Source organism: Tetrao urogallus (assembly GCF_951394365.1).
Source record: "Tetrao urogallus genome assembly, chromosome: 1".
Classification (NCBI taxonomy): Eukaryota; Metazoa; Chordata; class Aves; order Galliformes; family Phasianidae; genus Tetrao; species Tetrao urogallus.
The window spans coordinates 15,646,602-15,674,343 of record NC_136813.1 but is presented as its reverse complement, the minus strand read 5'-3'; the positions used below and the strand labels follow the sequence as shown (position 1 = coordinate 15,674,343).

Sequence of the window (27,742 nt, the reverse complement as noted above, 5' to 3'; positions counted from 1 at the left end):
AATTCTGCATTAAGCATATATGGCTGCATGGAGAAAATTTGACTTTAATGTGTTTGTCTACATCAGATTAAGTTACACATATTATCTCCTAGACAAGGTCCAAACATATATTTTGCTTGAAATGCCAGCAGTTATCTTAAAACATACCAAGAAGTTAAAAAGCTTTCACAATACAAGATCCAGCCACATATTCCACATATACAAAACACAGCTAGAGAAATACTATTCAATTTTTTGATGTTGAATTATGAGGAAAGTCTAAAAAAATAGAAAAACTCTGATACCCAGACATCAGTTCAGAATGTAACACTGCATAATGCCGCAATATGAGCACCCATTTAAAATGAGAAATCCCCCAAGAGAAGCATAAGGGGATCAAGTACTTGTGACAAAAATAGATGAATACTGCACCAAAAACATGCATACAATTGCCATGGTCATTCAGTATGCTAGTGATGGTCTGAACAGTGATCTAACACAAGAGTGAAAGAGTGTTTCCAAATAAAATCACGTGAGTAACTACATATTGATTAAACTTTCTGATGCAGCAAAGTGAGGGCACAGAGCCATCTCGGGGTTCTGGAGCTGTTTCAAGATTCGCTTGTGAAATTTCTCTCTGATGCGGTTGAACTCCATTATATCCAGTGGATCCTCTTCAATCCAAAATTTGTGGAATTCATGCATTAAGTAGCCTACAAAAGAATAATTAAAAAAATATAAGAGAAATGCAGTATTTTAAATCACATGAAATTAAAAGAGAACTGGAAATTCATAATTACGATGTGCACAAAGAATTCTGATCATCAAGGTCTGGCACCTCACAGAACTATGCGGGGATAAGACTAAATCCACCTGTAAGACTGCTGCAACATAAGGCACGTACATGACTTATGGCTTGTGAAAGTAGAAGAACTGGCAGAGTTTGCTGCCATGGCACTGGCTCTGCACATGCTGGACACTTAATATAACAGCTGGAAATTCATTTCAGGAAAACGTCTGATCATATGCTTAGCAAGGCTATTTGATGTAAGAATATTCCTCCTTAATTTCAGGAAGATTTTTTAGAAAGCTGACTTAGAAGCAAGCTCAAGTTTGATGAATATCGGCAGAACTTCCAATAGTTAACAGAACTCATTAAGCATCTTGACATATGTATGATGATGAGCTGTTAACTTCATTCAACCATGTTAAATAACACAAAATAAAACATTAAACTAATGAGTAGGGGAAGATGATAATGATTACATTCTTGGTTCTATGATTATATGAGCCATCAAGGATATGTAAGCTCTCATTCCAATAAAGTGAAACATGCAGGTTATGCCTGTCCAGAAGTGATGTCATTTGTTGCACAAGAGGCTTAGTTGCTTTTATCCAGTTCTTTCCATTGCATTACAATCAGCCACAAATACACAAACATATTTCTAACTTAAATTTCACTGTATGTTTGCAAAGTTTCTCATTATGAATTTAAGAAACTCCATTCAAAAGGCATCTTAAACTTGTAGAATCACAAAGTTGGAAAAAACCTCTAAGATCATCATAGTCCAACTGACAACTCATTACCACCATGCCCACATCTTTGGATCTATATATTTCAGCAGCCAGAGGCTGTTTCATTCCAAGAGATTATTCTTTCAAAGTAAAGCTCAGTTAAAGCCCCTTAAAAAAAAAAAAAAATCACTATATAAAATGTAAAACATTAGATCTTCATCTCCCAAACTCTCAATTTCCAAAAGGTACCTTCTGTACTTTGGCTGACCACGCTGCTGAGCTATACAGTTCTGTGCACTGCTTATACTTTACTGCCCAGATGCTTGTGTAAGTTTTATCCTACTTAATCCATGTGCATGAGCTGCAGAAGGAGGAGCTGCCACAAGCAGCTCTCCCTGTGGTGCTGCTGCGATGGAATGGCAATGCTGGTCCCTGCAGTGGATACACTGGTCCTGGGGATCAGACCTGTGCCTGGCCAGCAGATCAGTCCCACCTTCAGCCAAGACTTCGATACTAACAGCAAGACACACTGGTGGCAGTAAAAAAAAGTTCTCTTATACTAATTGAAGTGTCATGGGGAAGAAAACAAACAAACAAACAAACAAATGCAAAAAAATTGAACACAGAACTATACGTGTGATCTGAAGATACAGGATCAAAACCAATCATATTAGATATATCCATTCACAAGGCTATGGGCAGGTTAGGGACTTGGTAAAAAGACAGAGTAACTATCCCAATGGAAAAAAAAATCTGAAAGTGCACAAGTGGATATTTAGGTACTCATCTGTTCTTTATTTATCGAGCTGACCATCACCAAAGACAGACGTGTAACCACTAAACTGCCCAAGTTCCTACCAGCCATTGTGCTTAGGACAGTAACCCAGAAACCATCACAAAAGAGTATCCCTGCTACGGTACCTGCCTATGTATGATTTTGGATGAGCAAGTCTTACTAAACAGCAACCTTGAATGCCTATATTATTTAATAAAAGATGCACAGTCACTAATATTTACTAGTTATCTAGTTAAGCAATGACTATTATAGCAGGAAAACAAAACAAAATGCTATGAAGTCAACTTGCAAAGCTGCTTGTTTGGTTTTTTTTTTTAATTTTGGTTGCTGCTTTCCATTGCTTTTTTCCTGAATAAATAGGGAAATCAGTGCATCTTGTCTTCTCGATATTAGTTCCTTCATTACACTTTGAAAAACAGAAATGTGGTGCTTGCTGTTGCAGCCTTCTGGCAAAGATGCACAATAGGTCTGTGCTATAAAAGGAATGCTTGAATACAAGGGAGAAGGCTGGAAAAACAATCCTGAGGATGGACAAGCCTACTGAAGGGTGCAGGGAAACATTTGTATGTAAATGAAAATATCTAAGATGGATTTATGGGGAAAGTATCTTTAGAAGCTCTTTAAAAGCTTGAGTTCTTTTTTCTTATTATATTTAAAATCAATTTAAGCATGTAGGGTCACAAGTTCAAGCACTTTATGTTTTATTATTTTTTTTTGCACTTTGTTTTACTCCCTGGTTCGGTGGTGGCACGTGTTGCAACTGAGTACTGCATCACAAAGACAGGACAGCAAGACCAGTATGACAGTATCTGTAAATAAATCTGTGTCAGCAGATTTAGTACACTCTGCTATCTGCAAGGGTAGATAAAATAACAGTAATAGGAACACAGATCAAGGAGCTGTCCCATCTCCCCACTTACAGAAGGTCTGCTGAAAGTGAGTGAGTGTCGGTGCCTCTGGAGCAACGTTGTAGAAATGGGTCTTCAGAGCTCCGCTCACAAGCAGGTTATAGGCAAGGTCTGTTATGTTAATGCCCACAATAGCAAACGAGTAGCTGTAAAAATAACCAAGCATTTGTTGAGAGCTTGTTTTCTTTCCACAGGCTGTAAGAAACTCTGACACTGACTCTGCAGATGGTGTGATACTGAAGTGTATTAATTCTCAAACTCATCAGCTTCCAGCTGAGGTGAAAAACTGGAAAAAACATTTATCCTATCTATTTTGTGCCCTCTAATGGCAGTGTTTCCTTAGTGAAACATATAGTCACAGTGAAAACAGGAGTTTCACCACTGTGCCAGCATTTTCAGTGGAGCAGCACATGTTAATTCCCATGGAATAAATAGACAACCCAGGAGTCCCTGATCTTGTTTCTGACATGAGGTGAGCACTCCACATGGTGGCTGTGCCTGCAAGGTGACCTAATGTTCACTATTTTAACCTCTTGGCCCAACTGGAAACGCACAGCTGGGAACATCAGGGTTAGACAACTGGTTCTATAATGATACTCATAAGGCTAAAAAGCCCATGAGAGAAACCCAGCTGAGTCATTCCCATTTCTTCCAAACAGAGAACTAGATACACAGGCAAAATCCTAAATCAGGGCATGCTGGGAAGAGAATTAAAATATCTGACCTATGAAGCAAAACTCTGTCCTGCTAAGAGATCAGCAAGAAAAGTAATTTACAAATTAGCAGGTTTTTTTTTTTCATTTGTAAACCTGCTGTCTAAAGAACTCAATATTTCTGGCAATGACCATTTCCCAAAGAAAGAAAACAAAGGAAACTTATTTAGTTTTATATGTTCCAGGAGTAAAAAAAGTAAATCTGTAAGTTAGCTGCAATGTAAGGCCTAATGGGAAATTCCACAGAACAGTGAAATACAGGCATTAAAATAAGGTATTATAGATTCTCCGATACACTCATAATTATACTTTCTTGAAAGCAGATTAGAGCCTGTCTCTGACAGAGAGGAGAGAGACGTGATCATATTATGTTCTAAGAAGAATTAAACAGACATTTATAACTGCACTATTCATAGCACGCAGAAAAAGCTTTCTCTTTGCGACAAGATTTTGCCCACGCCTAAGTCGTACTTCAAAGTAGGTTTATCCAGCAATCTTTGATCAAAATCAAGATGTGGTTAAGACAATGCATATTAGCATGCGTGCTAGAAATTCCTTAAGAAAATAGCCCAGACAACTCCCTGTTCCTTTCAAATACACAGCATCAGTGTTAACAGTTTAAAGTTGCCACAGACACAGAAGACTTATAAACTTACCCAATTGCCTTATCAAACTTTTTCTTCTCCCATTCAACTTTGCTGAACTGGCTGGAAAAAAAATCAAACAAAATTTTATTTGATATTACCAGGAAGTGCTAGTAGACAAATATTTCCTTTCCATTTATTTGCTATTGTAAAATTAAACAAACACAGACTGTATTTTATTCCTGTAGATACTGCTAATTTAACTCCATTTCTGACTGAATGGATTGGTACAGGGAGACAATGAAATGGGTAGCTTGCTTTATGGCATCACTGATATCTTTTGTCATCATTACAAAATATGTGACACCAACACCTCTCTTAGTAAAAGCCAATTATTTTCTATACTGACCACAGAGAAGACCCACATCAATTAAGTCTGGGCTATGCAAAAGTAAAAAAAATAGAAGAAAATGAGTTGATTTTAGCTTTACATATTCTCAAAGATGCACATGAAGATCATTACAGGAGAAGTGATCCACTTGAAGGCAAACAAAAACTTTATTGGAAGAATATTTCTCACGTCTGTCCAAGCTGGAAGCCACACAACAGCCAAGTGCAAGGGACTGTGTTTCTTGTTATTTAATGCAATAGTTAGGGAACCACTTTTAATTAAATTTATTTTAAACAAAGCTATATGATGCAGCTACCAAGAACTGACTTTTTACTGACCAGGCTTTTCCTGTGTCTATATAATAAGTTGAGCAGAAACCAGCACACATATCACAGCTACAAGCAGGCAAGGGACTGACCCTCACCAGCAGATTAAGATTTAGAGTCTAGGGAGTCTAGGCATAGTAAAGTAACACAGATCTTCCAGGCTTTAGACTGCACATTGTAGATAACTGTGTGAAAGTGCCATTCTTGGACTATACTTGAACTACAGTAAGTTTATATTACACTAAAATCAATGCCCCGGATTTCACTCAAATGTAGTGCTAAAGAGATATTTCCTTTAAGTATTAAAGATTCAGAGAGGTTCACACCTATCCTGATCTGTTACCAAGTGATATAAGTTGGAACAAAACTTTGCATCCTAAGTGGCTTGGTGCATAAGTACACACCAATGCATACTTACTCTCAACAAACGTAGCCATTTTTGTAGGTTGTGGCATAACATCAATAAAAAACCCCAAGCAAACGTTTAACAAAGGCAGCACACTTAGGAGGTGCACAAGCAGTGCAGTTCAACAAAAATAGAAACTACATTGATCATTATCACGTCAGAAATCAGCACTGCTGCTAAGCAACCACACCAGGAGAACACCACAGGCACCATGAGCTGCATCCATCTTCTAGTGAATGCTCTTTCAAGGGATAAGAACTGCACATGCTCACACAGCACTGCAAGCCTTGGCAATCACACATGTAAATGAAGAACATAGGATTTCCAGCCCAGCACTGAACACTTATCACTTGTGCAGCATTGCTCTATTTCCAATGTAAGTCTTATGTTTAGTTAAACAAAGTTTTGGCTATTTTCTATGATGCTGTTTAAGCATCATGGCAATCTCTGTCCATCAGCACACATTAACAAAGCATCCATGCAGCACAATACATAAAGGGCAGACCAAACCTGGGGGGTGCTTATAGTGAGAGAGTGAATGCCAATATATAAAAAGACGGCCCAGACAAACCGAATGTGAGGATTTAAATCAAAGCTCAGAGTCTATTGTGCTTTTATTCCATCTGACCCTACAAGTGCTTTTTGTCACAGAATTACCATTAGGGACTTCACTACAAAATACTGAGTTAAAAAGTTTTACAAGATTCACATGTGCACATGCTATACGGGTATCTATCACTACTTGTTACAGGTAGAAGGAAAAAAAAATATTCTGAGACAACTGATTTCTGTTGCACTGGCTAAGAGGCATCAATTCCCCTAGTCCTGATGGAATAATCTTACTCACAGTGCAAACTTTTTGTCATCTGAAGGCACCTGATCTTTCAGAAGTCAAGATATTAAACTAGGCAGCTTAGAGCAATCACTACCTAAGGCAGTCAAAGTATGTGAATATAAGTAAGAGGAGAATGTAATGAGTTATTTCAGCTGTGTTAGCAAACTCTTGGCATAGACTACTTTTGATTACCAAGTCAGTCACAGCTGGCATAAGCGTATTTGGACTGCCTACAATTTCCTACCCCCCTTAAAATTCACCTAAAATTTGTTGGTTAAATTTGGTACTAAATATGTCTAAAACAGAGTTCTCCAGCTATATCAAGGAAGGCTGGTTTCATTCTTTATATATTAGCATGCTCAGAGGGTCCCAGAGTTGCACAGTCATATACATGAATTAACACCGTGGCATTTGGAGAAAGGGAATGGGATTCTCTTGGTTTTGTAAGAAAGGTTTTCAGTTCATAAACACAGCAGTGCAGTATGGTTTGAGCTTATTTACATGTAGTCTCATAAAACTAAGAGAAAAGAAAAAAAAATACCTTATTTCCTTCTTAGTGACTTCCCTTCATTATGAAAAGACAAAACAAAACAAAGCAAAAACAAAAACAACAAAGGTAAATAAAAATATAAAACCACTTGAAACTAGAAATTAAGTGAAAACATTTAACAGTAGGTTTCACTATTTTGAAGATTTCAGTATACAAGTGTGCCTCTTGAATTTGATCAGCTTTCAGGATCAGCACTTGAAAACAGATAGCACATGCCAATACCCCACCAAGGGAACACACAGCACCCTTCCCAGGCCAATAGCCAGCACAATATTCTCTCAAGTTACTCTTTGCTTGCCTCATGCATTACCTGTATTTAGGATGAAGAGAATCAGAAAGAACTTGTTGGGCTACCTCAGTGTCCCATTCAGCAAAATACCTGCGGATGTATATGATTAGGGTAAATTGTTAACAAAGACAGCAAAAGAAATCTTAGGAATCTAGCTATCCACACACACCAGCCCCAGCTCTTTTAAGTGTCACTACATGCAGTATATATACAGTAGCATCTAACAACTGGAATTCATTAAACTCAGATCCACAAAAAGAAAGATAAAAGCAGGCTCAAATGACAAGTGCAATTCCACAAGCTGCTGGTGAGCATGGGTTAGCAGACTCCTCTTTCTGCCTGCCCTACATAAGATCTGTTGCTTACTGCTAGCATACATTGGCTGCTGAGCTCAAGATAAAGCAGATCAGACTTCTTGATCTGGTAGATTCATTAAGCGAGGCAAAAGTCATCACAGGAGTCTATGAAATTAAATACGTGGAAGGATTCCTGTCCAGTGGGAGCTCAAATCCAGATTCAAGAGTTCATATCCTTCACTAATCTTGGACAGAGAATGACACAACAAGTTGGTGATTTTTTCTGTCTTTTGTTATGTAAAAGCAGGAAGTATTTTTTTTCCCTCTCATAGGGAGGGATAAAACATTCGCTAAAATTAAGTTATGTAACTACTTGCAGTAGATATACTGGATGAAGGAAATAACAGAACCTGATTGATTCCTAAATTGCCAGCCCCAGATGTTAGCAAACAGCTGGCCTGTGCAAGGCAGAAGGAAATAGTTGTGTGAATTTGTTGCTTGATTTTGGGTACAGAAAGAAATTATAGAAGTAGTGCAACTACAGTAGTCTGCCATCAGTGGCTGCATTTCAAGTGTTTTACCTAAGAATTCAGCATGGAATTCCAAAACTAGAAAGCTGAGCAGTAACATAACCTTCTTATCCACCCACTTCCAGGTCATTTTGCCTACAGAGATGTAGATATTGTTAAAAACATACTTTACAGTTACTCTCTTGTGGGAAGAGAGTGTTAAGTTACTGTTTCACAGAGAAACTAAAAAGGGTTTAAAAAAATATATATAAGTCTTAGCAAATGGTGTAACCTTGTTGAATGAGGAATACTGTAAGAAATGAGAGCCATTCAAGAAGAGAAAACTCTCTCCCTAAAAACTGAGACAGAAAATATTCTTTCAAGTTTTTGATATGGAATCCCTAATGCTTTTAGAAGTTATTTCTTCGGACTTGCTAAAAAGTCAGCACATAATGCTGCTTGTCACAGCTTCTGACACACAAATATATCTATAAAGGAGCATACTTACACCAAGTTATATAAGCCCAGGAGACCCATCCCTCTAAAGTCTGTTTTAGGATCATCACCTTGGAAACCAATTTCACACCACTGCTTCGAAATCCGAGCTTTCAGTGGTGAATTGGGCTTCAAGCACTTCCATAACTAGAAAGATCACAGGTAGAATATAATTACACCTCCACGTATCAGTATGACTTCTTACGCTCTTAAAAGCAAGGTAAGTTTCACATAATTGTACTGCCATTCCAGCAACCAGACCATAAGAACAAATGAAATTTCTGGGTATGAGGAAAGCCAGGGGAAAAAAAAGATAAATAAACAAAATCTCCAAAATCTCAAATATCGTGGTTGTTTGAGCCCTACAAAGACCTTCTGACCTGAACATCTCACGCAAGGGCTCGCTTTGTTCATGCTTTGTGCTTCAAACTAGAGCCTATCTCCCTAAGCACTGAGATGGGAATGGGCTGGAACTTGGCTGTAAATCATTGGCAGAGAGACAAGCAATCAGCCCTCTGGTCCCTGAGGCTCTGCAGCAATCTTATCCCCAGTGTCTTTTGCAAGTCTCCAGAAGGGTTATAAATCGAGAGTGCTGACTTGGCTACCACAGCGTTAAAGAGCAGATCAGAAAACATAAAAACAAAAATCCATATAGGAATAGCACATTCCACCTTCATATTTAACTGAGGGGTGAATCATTCATTGATCTCACATAAAGATTAAATTATAGAAAAAGCAAAAAATGATTTAAGAAGTCAGATCCTCAGCTGGAAAAAAAAACACTTAGCTCCAGCACTTAAATATCATGTTGCTAGGCACCTAAAAGCAGCCTAAATAGACCTGCCTGACAAATGCATAACTTTCTGCAGATCTTATGTGCTGTATCACAAATCCATGCTTTCTGAAGTGTGTTGAGAAATAAGTGCTCTCCATAAACCATAGCTGGTGAGTAGGGCCTCAAGACACAGTCAGATGAAGCCTCTCCAAGAAAAACAGCAGTATGCACATTTCCAGATAATCCACTCTGAATCTGTATTAATTTTAGCAATTCAAACTGAATTTTAAATTAAATACCGTTAGAAGGTTAAAACTTCTAATGATTTTAGTTTGCAATGATTATCTAAAGCATCATGTGTTGTTTAAATTGTGTTTGACATCTTCCTTGTTCACTCCCTGACACTTCACTCACTGACACTAAATGTAGTATTATTTATTAGTTCAATCACATTAACTTAATTTTCCTCTCATTCATAAATTGCCCTCTTGGTAAGCATGAATAAATAATAGACATTAGGATCTCAAATTACCCATTGCAGAGATCACTCAGCATAATACCTAGAAGCAAAGAAAACCAACTGGCTTATTCTTCCCCAGTGTGAGCTGAAAGCTCAATTACACCCTTGGACATATTTTTGTTTGACATGACAATTCACAATAGCAAAAAGCCTGCTGTAAAGAAGTGCTGTTGCACAGGTTACACTGGAGATGTGGAGTTACTGGTACTTTTTCAACACCTAGAATTTTACAGCGTAAGGTATACTGTTTAGCTTCCCCTCCACCAAATGCTCAGGTTCTGTTACGCTTTTATTCCATTTTTAATGCCATGTGACTAGACATTACAGCTGCTATTTTCATAGACATCTAAGAAACATGTCCCCAAAGACCAGGTGACTAGGAAAAAAGAACCAGATCCCAGTGCTCCTCACCTGTGATCCCCTCATACCCACTTCTTACTCTCTAAGCAGTGTAGGTGCACAACAAATTTAAGAATGCCTTCTTGGAACCAAAGACCTTCACATTAGACCTTTAGCCAGGAACCTGGTATTATCAAAGACCAAGATTGTAGATTGGCACCAGGATCTCCAATCTCCCATACGTGAGCTTCCTCACTGATAAGTCTGCGTGGCCTTCCAATTGAAGTCCTCTGCAGCCCCAGAAAATTACACTTTTGATTGCACAGCAGCAGAAGTCTATCTGTCCTATTCTGCCTTTGTGGCTAAAATTGGTTCCAGATAGACTCCTTCCAGGCCAGACTTCCACCTCCCAGCAAGGAGCTAACCCTTAAAAATAGCTTTTCAGACACCTACAGGAATTCTATGACCATTTGAGAAGTATGTAGGATGCCCAGTGGGATTTTCTGTAAGTATCTGGAAGCCCAAGTTCAGTACAGTGACATTCCCAGAAGTTTTCACTATAACTTGTATAAGCCACTAGGTGACAAACTGTAGTATGAAAGACAATAGCATCAGCACTTGTTGCTAAAAACAAAAATTTGAGTTGGGAGCAGAACCAAAAACAACTTGTCTCAAGTTTCCAGTATTTTTGTTTAAGTAACAAAACCATACTACCTTATCTTTTTTTTTTTAAACCTCTGAAAATTCTCTCCTCGGTTGCTTTACAATCTAAGAGGTCTATAGCTGTCTTCCTGCTTACAGTTTCAAGATCACCTTCCTCAAAACACATTTATTTTTATGCAATGTTTTCTTTCAATCATGAATTAAAACTCCACTGGGATAGCTTTAATAATTGTTCATGTATTATACTGACGAATGGTCTATTTTCTATTTCTATTGGTAAATAGCAATTTACCAACACATTTAGTATCACCAATACACAAGTGTTATCTTCAAGAATTCAGGAAGCCAAGGAGAAGTGTTTATTCTGGTTATAAGATGTAAAAATATCCTTCTCATCTTGAAGAAAGTTGTATGTAAGTAGGGCATACTGCTGTTTTTCTAGAACTTACAGCACAGAGCTGTTACCTGCAGTAAGAGCTGCATATTCATTACCTAGATATAATCCAGCCAACTGACATGTGTTCATCAACAAGGAATAAGCTGCTCGCTTGGAAGGTACCCAGACTATTTGTATGTGTTGGTGTTACACGCAGAATGTGCTACACCCAGTATGCTTTGCAGACTGATCTTGAAGTGGGTACACAATGCAGGAAGAAGATAAAACATTGAGAGGTTTATAGACCAGCCCTTTGGAGGTGGGATGAGTAAAGGATGCTCTATCAATGTCTCTTAAGTACCTACCTTCAAAAGCATTTCCTCATGTTGCAGATTCTCTGAATCATACGGCTCTCGGCGCAGCTTTTCAACCTCTACAATCAGATTTCTGTACCCAACGATCTGCAGCAGGCAGGCCTGAAGAGATACTCCCAGCCTGAGGGTAGAAGGAGACACAGTTCAGTTCACTCGTGTCACAGCACTACAGCATACATACCTGTTTAAAGCATGTGTAATATTACATCAACAAATTAATAATCCAACATTTTAATTACTGCGGGAGATTTGCAAGAGATGAATATTACATTAAACAAGGTTTTATGAAATGCATGGTCTTATTTTGCACACTGCTTTGATTTAAAAAATGACTGACTTTTAAACTGAAATGGTGAATTTTCACATACAGAAGTCTCATAACAATACACAGCAGCTTTCAACATCTGTTACAAGCACATCACTGAATCTTTCCCCTTGTTCAAATGGCAGCTTCCCAAACAATGCCCTGAGACCAGGGAAGTGAATTTAGAAAGGACAGGGGGGAACTCAGCAAAAAGCTAAAAATAAGCATTTTATTTCCACGTCACAAGAGCCCACATAAAAAAGCTAAAAACCTGAAGTAACACAGTTGAAAGATCTGTCTATAGGCAGATGTTTTTTTCCTTTTCGTCTCTTGTTAAGAGTCACATTAATGGCTCTTTTTTTCTATTTTTGTAATGTTCATCAACTTGATGCATCATAAAAACTAAAAGAAGAAAGAAAGAAGCCAACATGACTCCTAAGGCTTTAAATTACAATTTACCTAGTTTTAGGTTAAAGTTTTACTGTAAAATGCAAATTACACGGTATAACACAGCCATGGTTATAAGAATATTTGATCATGCACAGGAATAAGGTATTTTTTTTTTTTAGTTGAACTGGGCTGCACTAATGGTAGATATGTATTAAGCCGTACAGGTTCTTCATTTGTCCTGTCTGGTGCACTGAAACATTTTGTTTATTCCTTAATACTATCAAGAGTTCTGAGCAGAAGGATTTTCACTGCTTATCTTTTGAGATTAATACACAGAATAAGGGATGTCATCATTAGGCCATTTCTCCTGCTGCAACTGCATGCTGTTTGTGCCTGTAACCCTTTTGGAATAATCTAAGCAGCATTTCCCCCCTTTGATGTTTGGTTTTCACATGCTTCACTTGCTATTCCCTACCATTTTGTAGAAAGGCTGCATTTCAAAGGAAGATAAAAAGCCTGATAGAATTGCCAGAGTGCATCGCTAAGCCACAGCCACCGTGTTTTTAACTACAAAATAACCAAATAGCATGGACTGCCACCTGGTTACTCAGCTAACTTGCTCCCACCATGAAATATATTTGCTTATTTCAAAGGTATTGGTAAACGGGACCACCTTCTTCTCAGATCACAGCCACCCATGGCCTGCAAGAACAGCTCAGTGCAAACATTCCTGGGATGGTAGCTCTGCTCTGCAAAGATGCTGCATGAACAAAAATGACTGCACACAGATTTACAGAAACACGTAGTATGACACATGTCCCCTTGTCCTTACCTGAGGAGATGTTATGTCTCTGCCATGCAAGGGAAGGTCAGAGCTTCTGAACAAGACAGTTTGGATGCAGGTTTTGCGATATTTGAGAATAGACAAACCAATGGATTTTTCTTAATCCTGCCTAAAGACATACCTGACCTGCTCCTGCTGAAATTTCTCCAGAAGAGTTTAATATAACCTAAGTGCGTCACACATGAAAGTTTACTCCAGATTATTAAAGTTTAGCTAAACTTCAATTAATTAACATTAAGGAGCAATTTAGTGGCAGGGTTTGCTTCAGTAAACGTGGCACCACCTTACACACCCCAGACCAATATTCCTCACTGCTTGGAAAAGGTCTCTGCAAATTAAAGGAGGATGCCAAGGAAGGGAGCATGGGTATGAAAGACTCAGCCCTATACAACGCTAAATGCACAGTTTATAGCTTAAAAACAATTCAGCATTTGTTCCGTGCTAAGCATATGAACAATACCTTGATTAAATTAAAAATACTAAGGTTTTCTTTCCCTTATATTAGGACCAAATCATTCAAATGTAGTCAAGGGCCTGAACAAGTACAAGACATTTAAACTCTTTCTCTCCCTCTCTTCTAGAAGACAACTTCTCCTCAGAAGCCAAAGGCAATGCCATAGGGATAGCCAGATGATTGCTGGTGTCACATGAAATAATATTTTAAATAGTTCCATGTTTCTTCTTGGCATTATTCCACCCTGTTACTCAAAGGTACAATAATGGAAAGAGAATACTTCACTTAGCCCAACTGCTAATGCTACAGCTAACAAAGTCCACAGGTCAGGCTCTGAGCTGTGCACATTTGCATTTACATGTAGGCTTTCCTTGTGTGCTACTGTCATTAATTTTTCACTGCTGTTTCATTTTTTCTGATTTTTTTTTCTGAATTTCAGCTGTGAAACACTGAAATATTGAGCTGAGGCACCCTCCTCCTTTTCCCACTTAAAAATAGAGTATTTGTGACAATACCACTACTTTGTAAGCCAAGCTATGGAATTACCATATGCAAAAAAATCCCAAAGGCTTGGACAGTTAGTGATCAACTCCCTAAAATATTGTGAGATTAGAACTGGAAATTTCAGCAGTCAATCTGGGACAGCAAGGGTTAGCCAGACATTAATGGTTCCAACCAACAGCATTAAAAAAAAGTGCGTACTGTTAAAGATTGCGTTTGAATAACTCAAAGCAGTTTTAAAACTCCAGAAATGATATACTGGCTTACTGGTTATGACAGACCAATTTCTTCCCTATAGCTTTGCTAAGAAGCTATCACTGTCATTTCCATGACCACTTGCATTGGCAGTATTTTATCCCTGGGGAAGTGGCCCCCATAAATCAATGTATCAACAATATACTAAGACAATATGATTCAGGAAGCAGATACTCAGGACTTTCCTATTACAGTCTCCATAAAAGGGTATTCATTTTTTCATTGTTTTTTTTGACAGCAAAGCTTTACACCAAAAAACAAGATTTATCTTCAAGTTGTGTACCAAAATAGCTAGGAAGAACTAGTTCTCTATGGACCTGGGTACTGAAAAGAAATCAATAATTCCCATTTGTTTCGTAAGAAAGTCATGAACTTACTGTGGATTTATATCTGGATTAATCTTTTTCAGCTCCATGATGTCATCTATAGTTTTTTCAATAGCATCAGGGTGAACACTTACTGAAGTTTGCAGCCGCTAAAAAGAAGTTTTAAGGATATATATTGAACAATAGCTTCCACAGGAATCAATATGTTAGCAATAGCAAACTTGATACCCAACAGCTTCTAGATTAACAGCCCAGAAGGGTCAACTCTACACACACACACACACACACACACACACACACACTCCTAGCCCTACTGACTAGATGCAGAGCACTGTCCTCACAATTGTCCATGCCCATGCAGCCAGTCTAGTACACGTCTGCAGGAGATGCCAGAGAAGACAATTTGCATGGAGTCTCCCGATTGAACGGCAGCTTCAGACCACCAACCTAGCTACCTAGCTCTACTGGGATTGCTAGCCTTCATTCAGTAACAAAAATATATCTTTCATTCCTCTTGCATATCATTGCCTTGCAAATGACTCATGAAATTCAGTATTTCAAAGAAATCATCAAGCCTTCCAAAAATTGAGAGCTTGAGATTTGTGGTGATCTGTCTCAGAATTACACAACTGGAGTTGCCTAGATGCAGTCTTACAAGATTCTGCCTTTCTGATTAGGCAAATATATATTTAGTGCAACTGCGGCCAATGTGACACTGTTTTTGCTAACTCTGAGGTAATTTTTTACCAACACTGGTTCTCAACATGTAGGAGGAATGAATGAACTTAATGCACATACAAATGCTTTGTTTCAGATTAGTGAGAAGCACAGTGTTACAGTGAAAGGATGAAGTGGAAGAGTCTTTCCCATCAGTGTATTTAAAAAGAATGAACAAAGTTTTCATGATTATCTTGGCACTGCTGCCTTCAACTTCTCTTACTCCTGCTTTAAAGGCAAATAAACTGAGGCATAAAGCATGTAAGTAACTGACTGCAGACTACATAAACTCTAGGGCAGGATGAATTTATAAGGAGGAGTGGAACCAACTTTTTACACGGGCTGATAGCAATAAGATATGGGGAAATGATTTTAAACTAAATTTAGATTAGATGTCAGGAAGAAAAATTTAATTCAGAGGGTGGTGAGGCAGCAGCACTGGCAGCCCAGAGAGCTGTGGATGCCCCATCCCTGGAGGCATTCAAGGCCAGGTTGGATGGAGCCCTGGGGAGCCTCAGCTGGTGGATGGCAACCAGCATGGCAGGGGGCTGGAACTGGATATCTTTAAGGTTCTTTCCAACACGAGCCATTCTATCATTTTCACAATTCTATCATGAGGAAATCACCTAAGAAACCCTCAATTACAGAACACCACTCTTGTCTCCACCGTGGCCTGTTGCTCACTTGATTCCACTAGTGCCACACTGTGACTGTCCCTACAGCATATGGCACTCTCCAGCTTTGTAAGGCCACCTGCCATGGTGGTCACAGCTCTCTCCTCAGTTGGAGGTGTTTTTAATGTGAGATTATATAAAAACCTATAGTGATTTTTATATGGTAAGCAAACAGCCAACTGAACAAAACTGGGCAGGACACAATAGGAAAAGTGAATTATCAGATCTTTCACTCACCTTACTTTTTGAACCTTTCAGTGATGCCTCTGTAAGAGAACAGTAATTGAAAACATTGCATCAGACAATTTTAAATGAATCCAGTAAAAATGTAGCTTGTTATTGTTTTTTAAACAAAGTCATACTATTTTTAGCACATGCAGAAAGGTACAAAGGCTTGAAGAATTAATTAATTCAGTTACCTATTTTCATAGTTCTGGCAGCTCCAGGCTTGGTATTGTAACAGATCCTTTGCAATTCACATCGTCCCGTTAGTTTCCTGACCACAAACTTCAGGCAGCGCCACAAGCACTTGCAGTAGAAGTACAGGCATACCTGGATAAACATTCTGTCAGGGGAAAAAAAAAAGTCTGAAAATAAGTCTAGAGCAGAGCCTTGTTTAAACAAGGTCACCACAGAGTCTGAACGGCCTTCCTGACCCCTAAAACATCCATTGCCTACAAGCAGCTTTAAACCATAACCTGTATTGACACTATAAACATTTATCTTGATGACTGTTTAAGGACAAGAGTTTTCCTGAGGCCTCTTATGGTCTGAATTATCCTGTGACCCTATGAAGTCAGGAAATAAACAAATACATGAGAAATGCTCTATTTTCAAGTTGTGTGGTTGTTTTTGACTTTTTTTTTTTTAAAGCATTGCAGCTGCTATCATGCCCACACACCACAGGCTATTGCAGTTATATAAACCCACCCCAAAAACAATTTTCATGGGCTACAATTGGCAGGCATAATTTGGCTTTCTAATAAGAAAGCGCTACCGCTATGAAGGCCTGGCCTCTGCCATGTTACCCAAGTGTCTAACCCTCTTGAAAGCACCATGACATGAGATGTGGCACAAATCACTGTATCCTTGAGGTCAAAAGCTCATCCAAGAAAAGGCAAATTGCCAAGACCTGACAATGAAAACACTGGCATCTGGGCTGGTCTTGGACATCCCCCTCTAAGTAGCTCATGCTTGAACAGAGTGTTGGATCAGGTCGTGTCCAGAGGTCCCTTCCAATTGCAGTCACTCCGTACCTATATCCTATGAAAGCATCCATACAACTTTAATAAGCTAGCTTGCTGTTGTATGGTCAGAAATTATTTGATCCTTTATATTGTAAGTGCATTCATCATGAGCCTATTATCTGTTCCACACAGTTTTGACACTTTCAAAGGAAATTTATCTGTTTAAAAGACAAATTACTATCTTTTACAGGGGAGTCATTGGTTATTCTGAAAATACTAAATTCCAGATACTTAAATCAGTACAGATTTAATAAAGCTGAAAGAGCTCCGTCGTTTCACAGCACAATCTGAAGGGCATGCTGCAGAAGGACATTCAGGAAAGGGAAGATAAATTAACTCATGTTAAAAGTCCACACAGGAGTTTAATCTGCTTTATGCTCACTTTAGCTTAATCTCCTTTGAAGAGGGATTAAACTAAAGGGAACTAAAACCATTTTATGTCTAAATGGAGGGCATTCACACAAGTATTTAGCATGCTTTAAAAACATCCACTTTATCTTCACACTTTTAGTTAATTCACTTAACACTCCTAAATGCCTATGTATAGGAAAACCCCTTGTCTTTATGCAGCAGAGGCTTCCTGTTGCATAAAGATAGGAAGTGAAACTCAAAGAAAGACTCCCAGCTGGAATCAAGTTTTGGGCCAGTTAAAAAAGTTTCAGCTGCTGACCTGGAAATATTTGGGTCCTCCCATCCCGACATGAGCCAGAACACACTGTTGTGAGACACACTGTTGCACGGGAGGCAATCAATGCAGTATTAAGAACAAGAATAGCTATCAGAAGATAAGTCCATCATTTGTCAAATAGTCAGAAATGTAAGACATTAAAAGAGTAAGTCTCATACAGAGTCAACTGATACCTTCAGCTGCAACATCTCATAGTGACCATAATTTCACACTATGCATTTCAGTTCTTCAAGTAGATGTCTGGTATCAAAGAGTTGACTTAACGCCTGTCCTCCCACACCAAGAATCAAAACACAACATGTATAGCCATCCCTCAGCCTTCTCAGCACGACCCAGCTCTGTGCTCAGGCTAAAGGTCTAGAGAAATGCATGCAATAATCAACATCCACCTTCATATGGAAGGTGGAGAACGTCAAAGTTCTGGGCTTTCATCAAACATCTGTAGCAGAGATTAAGCTACTCATTCTCCTTTTAGTCTTGTTTGCTTTCAATCCCTTACCCAGAGACCTCATTTATATGGAAAGGAGGAAAGGTTTGCTTAACTTCATGCAACAGCCCACATGAGATTTCCTTCTAATGAAGGAAATGAATCCCATTAAAAATCCAAATCAAAACAAAACTCCTGTAAGAAAGTTCATGTCTGCACTTAATTACCTCTAGGGCAGAAACATCACAACTCACTTTATTGTTCAGAACTTTCTTTCTTATCATATTGTGTGATGTGGATAAATTCCCAATGGAAAGAAAAACAGAATGTGTTAGGCGCATTTGAATTACAGTTTTGATTATATGTTGCTGCCTTTATATTCAATGGCATATTAACAAATCAAAGGAAAAATTCTAAATGGGATGAGCTGTGATATTTCATGGTTCCAATCACATTTAGAACTGAAATTTTGCTTTGGCTATGGTCTGAACAAAAATTAGCTACATAAAAATGTATCTACTACAGAAAGTCACTACGACGCACAAACACTGCGTGTGATTCACTAAAACATACTTAGCAGCTATAGCAAATAAAGCAGACAAACACCAGTTTTGACTTATAGTCACTTATAGAATAAAGTTTGCCTTTGAAGATACCTTCATTTCTCTACTACTCATCCATCTCAAGATTACAACAGCTGAAATCTTCTGTTTATACCATGAACAGCATAAAAAGTAACACAAGCTTGTTTTCAAGGAGCTGTTCTTTACAAAGCAGAACTCTTGCTGGCAGAAGTCCTGTAATAAAGCACACTTGTGAATGAGTTAACTTTTATTTTGTCTGCTTTGCACTTCAGTAAAGCAGAAGCACTGTGGTAGCTATAATAGAAGACACAGAATACTACAAAGAACCCTCACAGAAGTCTTGCCTTAACCACATGTCGGACTACTGTGGTGCATTAACTTGTTTGTTTTAGAGCAATTCTAGACCTTCTCTCCACTGAATCTCAGTGTTTTTTTGGCTTTTTTCCCCTGCTTGGCCTTGAAGGTTTTCTTGGCATGGAAAACAGCGTGCTTCCCTACCAGTCTGTGTAGTTATTCACAGTTTTCAGAAGGGTTTGCACAACTATGCTTCAGTTCCTGAAGTGAACTTCAAGTGCAGGAGCATTACAGAAAGGGAGACATTCTTAAGAGACTTTACCCTTTCTCATCCTGACCTGAGCTCCTCCTCCTCCCATACTGCATACAACAATACAGGTCTACAGTTTGTGTTTATACATGAAAAGTACCTTAGAAGAGTTCACATTAATGTTCTCTCAGGTAAAATTGAAAAACTGTGTGATAACACGCTAATGCACACAGGCCTAAAGAACAGACAGTTCCTGTGTTGAGAATACCATACGAGAGGAAAGACAACTGTCCCACAAGAAGTCAGATGAAACATTCCTAGTCATTGATACCAGTCACTTGGAGGTCAGAAGCTTCCTGTTAGCTCCTGAGAAATCACAATGCAGCTTGGCATAACTCTGCCAGATTGGCACTCAAAAGGCATCACTGAACTCTGATGTCAATACAGAGGAAAAGTATACTGGACTTTAGGAATGAATATGCATTTCCTTGCATGCCTGGAAGAGACTTATGAAGTGCTATCCAATGCTTAAAGCCACCATCACAACAGTCTAAATAACAAGCGTTCATAATCAGTGCTCCACTGACACAAGTGGAAATAGACAAGAGTTTCTGTGAAACATTTCTGAAATGGATAAACACATTCTATTTTACCAGTTCCAATTCTGTGTAATTTCCCTTCCTTTCCAACACCTTCACTGGTAGTTTCAGAACTTTAGTATTTTCAGAGCTAGTAACAAACTGAATAAATACCCTGGGTAAAATGAAAATGTAACTAAAGCTGGGAAACTACAAAATCACAGGGGTTAGAAGGGACCTCTGGAGATCACCTAGTCCAATCCCCTGCTAAAGCCAGTTCCCTACAGTAGATTGGACAGGAAAGCACCCAGGAGGGTTTTGAGTATCTGCAGGGAAGGACAACCTCTCTGGGCAGCCTGTTCCAGTGCTCTGTCACCCTCACAGTAAAGAAATTCTTCCTCATGTTCAGACTTCTTGTCTTAGCTTGTGCCCATTGTACCTTGTTCTGTCACTGGGCACAACACCAAATCCTGTTCTAGGTTCTATGGATAGGAAAAGTACCTATGCAATTATTTTTCCTGAAAAATAGTTTGGTGAAGAAAGCGTTGCACAACAGGATGAAGACTTGAGAAGAAGACAAACTGTTTAGCTGTGCATGGACAAGATGAACCAATAAGTGATTAAGCAAATGATACAGCACTGTGAGAATTTGACCATCTTTTGGCTTATTTGCGCAACCAAAACTGGGTACAGAAGCTCAACCAAGGAGTAATTACCAGTCATCATTTCTGTCATACACAAGCATGCTATTAACTAAAAGAAATTTACGTTCTGTACTTTTTCAGATTTGACAACTGAAACTCATTTCCCCATTTAGAGATGAAAGCAAGTCACCATAGGAACAAGAGAACATATAAAAGTAGTTTTTTAACAGCAGCTTTCCACACTCTCTTCTCTTGCTTTCTACTGGCTTTATTTTCATTTCATCTGATGGAACTCCAAAAAAAACAGAACTTGTTCTTAAAATTGCTGGTGCTCATTGACTCTTTTGCTGTCAGAAGTTTTTAGGATTTACTGACAGAAGCTAAAATGTCTGCCACAGGTGGTTCTCCAAGTTACACAATTGTAATGTAAGTTACGATCAAGGTGGAAGTGTGGAAGTGTCACCAAGGGACTCCTCAAAACTCTTTACAAAAACAAAAAGCGAAAAACAAAAAACATGGAAGGATTAAACATTTCTCTGAGGAAAAGTTCTATTATTTAATAAATAATATTTTAAACTTCAGGGATAATTCAGATAAGAGCAAGCTGCAAAAGAAAAGAAACACACAACAGCTGCTTTCGTTCAGACATAGCCTTGGACTAGAGGTATAAACACTGTCAGGAAGATAAGAGTCCTGCAGATTGCTGGTGAAAGCTCTTGGGTTTATAGTTATTCCAGTTACTGGAGTGTTGATGTAAAAAACGTTTTTCCCACTGGAAAGCAGCAGCTGTTGAAAAACAGTAAATGAAGAGGCAAAGACACTGCAGCTACTTTAAAGACACTGATGTCTAAAAATGACAATCTTAGAAAATATTCATAAAATATCCAGACGTCAAAACAGCTACCACTTGCATAAGTAAGCACATCCCCTTCTTGGCTTTGCAGATGTGCAATACAGTTCTGTGACAGACAGGAACATAGGAAGTATTTCAGAATGACTAATCAGAACGCATAAGCAACTGAATCAATTTATGACTCATTTTGAGTTTTTTGCATTTTAATTGTTCAAGCACATTAGGACTTCAGTTTATCAAAGACAGTCTTACTACATGGCACCAGAGGACACATTTTCCTCACATCTTTTTAATTAATGCCTCATTCAGCGTCTGAATTTGGAGTTCATCGATTATGAGCAATATTTCTAAGCTACTTTTAGACCATCAATTTCACTTTTCAGTTTAAGCAGTGATGGTGACTGCCAAAGAAGATAAGGAACTTCATAGTCAAGCCATTTTGAACCAGGTAAAGACTGCCTTTGAGAGGATATCTTAAAAACAAAACAAAACAAAACAAAACACCACAAAGAAAATCAAAACAAGCAATACACAACACAATCAAAGGTTCCCCCAAAAACAAAACCCTAAACTATCCAACCCACATCTTGAGTAAATATATGCATCAGAAGTAAAACAGTATGCCACAGTTTTTAAAGTGATGTTGTATACTTGTCTGACGTACAAAAATCAGTAGGAAAAGATTTATTACCTTTATGTAAAAGAGTTTACCCACGTCAATAGCATAAAGCAAACAATTTCTTACTGCCTTCCTTTAAATATAAGTGTTATTTGTACAAACTGAGCAATTGCAGTCTTGGTAGTGTAGCCAACATTCCCTTTCATGTGAGGCCCTTACAGCTTCATATTCTTGTGGATACGTAGGAAAGGGATCCTTCTCCTCTGCTCAGATTTGGTGAGACATCTGGAGTGCTGCATTCACAGCTGTACTTGCTTTACAAAAGACACAGATAAGGCCACATAGGAAAATTGAAGTTTCATAAACTATAGATACCATCAGCATCAACTAGTCCAATTCTTGCTCCATTTTGTGCACCAAGGAAAGCATTGTAACACTGAGCAGTCCTCACCAGCAGCACACTGCACTTGATCTTAACAAGCAGTTCAGGACAAAGTGACCTACATAGCAGCCGAGGGAGCTTGCTGATAGACAAAAACTACCAAATATCAAACAACATATGTTAACTTTTTTATTTCCCAGCTGATTTCCAAGCTGGAAGGCTAAATATCAACGTCTTGCACAGAAATCTGCCTGCAGATCTAAACTTAACTGCTTTATTCATTATCACAGAAGCCTGCAACTGTAGCAGTACTGTGCAACAGAACTTGCTGTTGCCAGTAAGCAGTCTTCTTGAAGAACAACCATAGTTTATTTCTTAACATCCTTGTATCTTCTTAATACATAAGAAATTTGAGCAGTATAACACTCATATCAGTCTAATGTTAAAGGATTCATCTCACATACAGAAAAATCCAGATTCTTGTAAGTAAACAGAATAGTTTTCCCATTTCAAGTGTTTTCTTGTTTGAGGTGCTGTGTTCTATCCCCCGTTAACCTCACCTTCTGTTCTACATTCAGAACACAGAGTGTTTCATAATTAAGTCCTATAACAATTAATTAAACAAGAAATTGCTTTTCATGACCTATGCCATGGCTAACTAAGAGAAGATAACAACATAAGACTTCTCAAAACTTTTAGAATTCACTTTAGAAATGCCATGAAAAAAAAGGAGTTGGTTTCTTCAGAAGCATCAGAGAAACATAAGTAATCAAAACAGCCTGAGTTCTCCTGCATGAAAAAACCCCTGCTGGGTCAGGACAACCAAAAGAGAGCAGAATGGGCAGTTTAAAGGAAAATATAATGTTCACAGAAGTCAGGAAAGAACTGCCAGCTTGGAGGTAATCAGCAGCTCAGCTTCTCATAAGGCAAGAACAAAATTACATTATGCTCCAAAGATACCAGGCCTTGGAGGGAACAAGCTGTAAATCCCTCAGTGACTTCATGTTGGAGGCTTCCATGCAGCCATAGGGTGGTAGAGGATTGTTTATTAATGATCATTGCCTAGATCGCATATGGCACAAATCTGTAACCTCAGGTTACGCTGCTTAAAATAAATAAATAATCAAATCTGTACAGAGAAAGAAAGGTAAAGTTACAGGAGTACTGAGACAGCAATCACTGGCAATATTCAAGAAGGAATGCTCCAGCATGGCTATAGACCATCAGGTCACTGAATCAGCATTCAGGACTGAGGACAATCCAGAATCCGCACTGTAGAGCTGCAGCGACCAACCCTCTCACCACCCTGATAAGGTCAAAAGGGAACACACTAATGCTTAACCTAATGGCTCACATTTCAGCTGTCTTTTGTGGGTGTTAGCAAATAAATAACCACTTTACACTTTCAACCTGAACACATTCTCCTTAGGTCTTTTTTGCAGCTGACTCAAAAAAAAACCTGAAGAAACAAAATCAAGCATCCCACAGAAATGCCTGGGGCAAGGCTGGCTTCACAACAGTCATTACAGATTATCAGACTGGAGGTTATGATGCTGATATCCATAGCGTGTACTATAAACAGTCTAAAAAGAAAGAAAAACATAGTGACAGATGCTCTATACAGAAGCATATGTTTCTGTCCTCTTGAGAAAGGTTTCTCCCACCCAGACAGAAAATGATTGCTTTGGTTTATACACAAATTAAGCTCTTGATATGTATCAACTTCTAGGAGCATTCAACTCTCTCCACTGAGTGCAGAACAAAGACAGCATGATATTTCTGTAGTGAAAGCCAGTGCTTGCAAGTCTCCTGTACCACTGCTAGTTTACAGAAAAACAATTGCAAGTCATACACAAGAGCAAATGGAGCAGAACCAGCTTCAAAAGTATTTGCGTATCTTCATCAAGCATCCTCCCTTCTGCAACTTCACAAATAGTTCTCCAAAATCCCAAGTTGCCAAAACCAGACACAATGAGCACCACAGGTACACTACTAGTATGGAGCAATCCAAACCCACATGACATTTCCCACATTGTTTCTATAAAGTGCTGAAGAGCAAAATTTAAATTAAAACAGCTTTAGTGAAATCTAGATGAACAGAAAGCAAATTTCATCTGAACTAGTTCAGATGATAGTTCACATTTTCCATATTGCTGATAACAGCTAAAACACTTGACTCGTGGCAGCATGGAAACAATTATTATCATCACTTAACACTTGAAAAAACATAAAGAACAGTTACCTCAGGAAGTGTTTCATGATGGTGGTTTGTGTTACAGAAGCTGTAATCAACTGATAATCACCAATAACCTCTTCTTTGCAGGTGATACCAGTGCTGTAGAAATAGAATTGTAAGAAATATCACATCAATAAAAACAAAAATTATAATTTGTCTCTTCAGTGTGAACACATATTTTGACCAGCACACAACTCATGTTTATTTTCTGAAAAATCAAGTCTTTGAATCAGAGCACAAAGAACATCCAGATTTTCCTTCAAGCTGTTTCAAACACCTGTGGGTTCACTGCAGCTTCCAAGTGGCAGTGTCAAGAGACATTCATCTCTCCCAGGTGTTAGAAGCCCTCTGCTCTACAGAATTTACAACAGTACTTGGAGACATTTAGCTTGTAAGCTAAAAGCTAGTAGAGGGTGTAGAATTAATTTTTAGAATCACAGAATCATCTAGGTTAAAAAAGATCTTCAAAGATCAATTCCAGTCATCAATCTGACCTAGCAAGTCCCATCATCCAACGTGAGAGATGTCAGGTGATTACCTTCTTCCCCAGGGTAAATTTCATACGTAACACATACGATGTCTTAAAATAGATACAGTTGACAAGGTTAACCATTCATTCTGAGCCCTGGTCTGTTACAGTTAGTATTCAACGCAATTACCTATTTTTTCAAGTGGAGAAGAAGAACAAGAAGAGTTGAAGTAAAATAAATTAATAAATAAATAATAACAACACAAGAAAAGCCAACCAGCCTATAAGTGTAACCTTGTCCATGCACTACAGCCTCTCCCCCATCACCTCTGTCACATTTAGGAAACCTGCAGTAAAGAATTACTTAAATAATGCTCATATGTGAAGAGATTCAGGCTTCCCCGGTTACTGTACTTTATTTATATCCTGTAAATGACAATAACACAATAACCCTTTTTTTTTTGTTTTGTTTTAATAATGCCAGAAAACAAAGGAGTGCAGTTCTGCACAGTTGGGAAAACTTCATCTAAGTTTTAAAGTTAATACATTTTCAAGTTTTGTATTAGTACAAAACACACATGCAGGCTTGGATGAAGGCTACGCTGTTAAGAAGTGATCTAAGAGAATTCTTCCTTAGCACTTCATGCAGCACACTGAAGAGAATCTGAAAGCCTTCAAAATCTGGTCTCTTTTGTCACATAATGGAAAGCTCTATGTCGAAAGAAACTTATATATATACACACACACACTTTTTTTTTTGCAGGATCTATCAGCATTGATGGGATAAAAGTTTTAGCCTACCTTGTTCTTATTTTCTCAACATTTCACAAGTTTTACACTATGCTATTGCCTGTTGACAGGAACAGAAGCAGTGTTTAAGTTCACAAAAACGCAGCTATCTTGTTGGATTACATCTCATACCACTCACTAAAAATATATAATCCCTGAACTATGAAATCTTCCTTCATTTATATTGTTTTTGACTTGCTGAATCATGTTGCTGTCCCCTGGATACAGCTGTAATTGGTGGTGGCTGCAGTGACACCTGCTTGCAAGGGCAGAGAGAAGCTGGCGTCAAGCTCCAGTTCTTCAATGATTGCAGTAGGCAGGCTCCTAGCACCTCCTGCTACAGCTTTTGATAGACCTTTGATGGCAGCAGGCACAGGGAGCACAGGAGACAGGCAAAAACTGGAGGGGATGTAACTTGCTCCCCTTCTCCAGTTTAATAATTTGCTGTTTAAAAGATACTGCTTGTGAAAGATTCTCACAGCTGAGTCTCAGCTTTTTAACATCAAAGGGCGGGTGAACAAAGGGAGCTTCAGCACAGCATTTGACCCATGAGGGCAGCCGTGTAAGGAAGATGCCAGAGGTGCCAGGAGTTGTCAGATCAACGCTTCCTTGAAGGGTGTGCGAGCCTCAGCCTCCAAGGTCAGCTCCTTCTTCTTCCTGATCAAGGTCCATGCTGACAACAAAGTGAGAGTAAAGCAGCAGGATCAAGGGGAAAAGAAATCGCTTGCCTGTACTCCAGGGCTGTCTCATCCAACTACATCATGGTGGGAGCTGCAAAGCACTCTCCCTTCAAGTACAGTTATCAGCTACAGCCAATTATAGATTTGATTTGAATGCTCATTAAAAATTAGACTTTTTCAAAAACTAGCTCTTAAGAAGCTAACACAGCTGTTCATAAACCTCTGCCTTCACTCAGGAAAGATATCAGTTGGAAAGAAAAATCATAACTGTCATAACAAGTATTAAAAGTGTTTGTTCTAAACCTTTTTAAAAACTCACCCCTAGATTTATTAAAAAAAAATTATTCTCCATTTAGTTAAAAGGAAAGGAAAAAAGTAACAAAAATGAATCATAGAATCATTAAGGTTGGAAAAACCACTAAGACCATCTGTCCAACCATCAACTCATCCCTACCATAGTCACTGAACACATCCCTCAGTGCCACATCTCCACATCACTTCAACACCTCCAGGGACGGTGACTCCCCCACCTCCCTGGGCAGCCTGTGCCAATGCCTCATAACTCTCTCTGAGAAGAAATTTTTCCTAATATCCAACCTGAACCTCCCCTGGCGCAACTTAAAGCCATTACCTCACGTCCTAGAGAAACTCTGGAAGTAAAGTCCTAATGTCACAAAAGCCCACATTAAAGCTCTTCAGAGTGGAGATTAACAGAAGTTCACCTTACTGAGTTCTACAGCCAGTCCCTGACAGCATGGACCCAGCCCACAGCCAGGTTAACACAGTGCTAAGAACAGCCTTCTTCACTGAAGCCCAAAGCCATCATGTTCCACCTGACACTAAGTAAGCTTTCAAGACCTGGAGGCAAGACTTTCAATGCAAACAAAATACACAGAGC

General features: G+C 38.7%; 1 protein-coding gene across 2 annotated transcripts; it reads right to left on the bottom strand.

Annotated features, from left to right (window-relative positions):
- Window positions 1-519: 519 nt before the first annotated feature.
- Window positions 520-24,929, bottom strand: ELMOD1 (ELMO domain containing 1; the record flags this gene model as incomplete). 2 transcript variants are annotated; one of them, XM_079549614.1, is made up of 11 exons in its annotated part: window positions 520-692; window positions 3,211-3,344; window positions 4,568-4,618; window positions 6,995-7,018; window positions 7,314-7,382; window positions 8,606-8,739; window positions 11,631-11,760; window positions 14,765-14,862; window positions 16,342-16,370; window positions 16,524-16,669; window positions 24,913-24,929. In XM_079549614.1, the coding sequence occupies 11 exons, from the start codon at window positions 24,927-24,929 to the stop codon at window positions 520-522; spliced, it is 1,005 nt and encodes a 334-aa protein (XP_079405740.1). The 2 variants fall into 2 exon arrangements, with proteins under 2 accessions (XP_079405740.1, XP_079405741.1); XM_079549615.1 differs by lacking the exon at window positions 6,995-7,018.
- Between the last annotated feature and the right edge of the window lie 2,813 nt (window positions 24,930-27,742).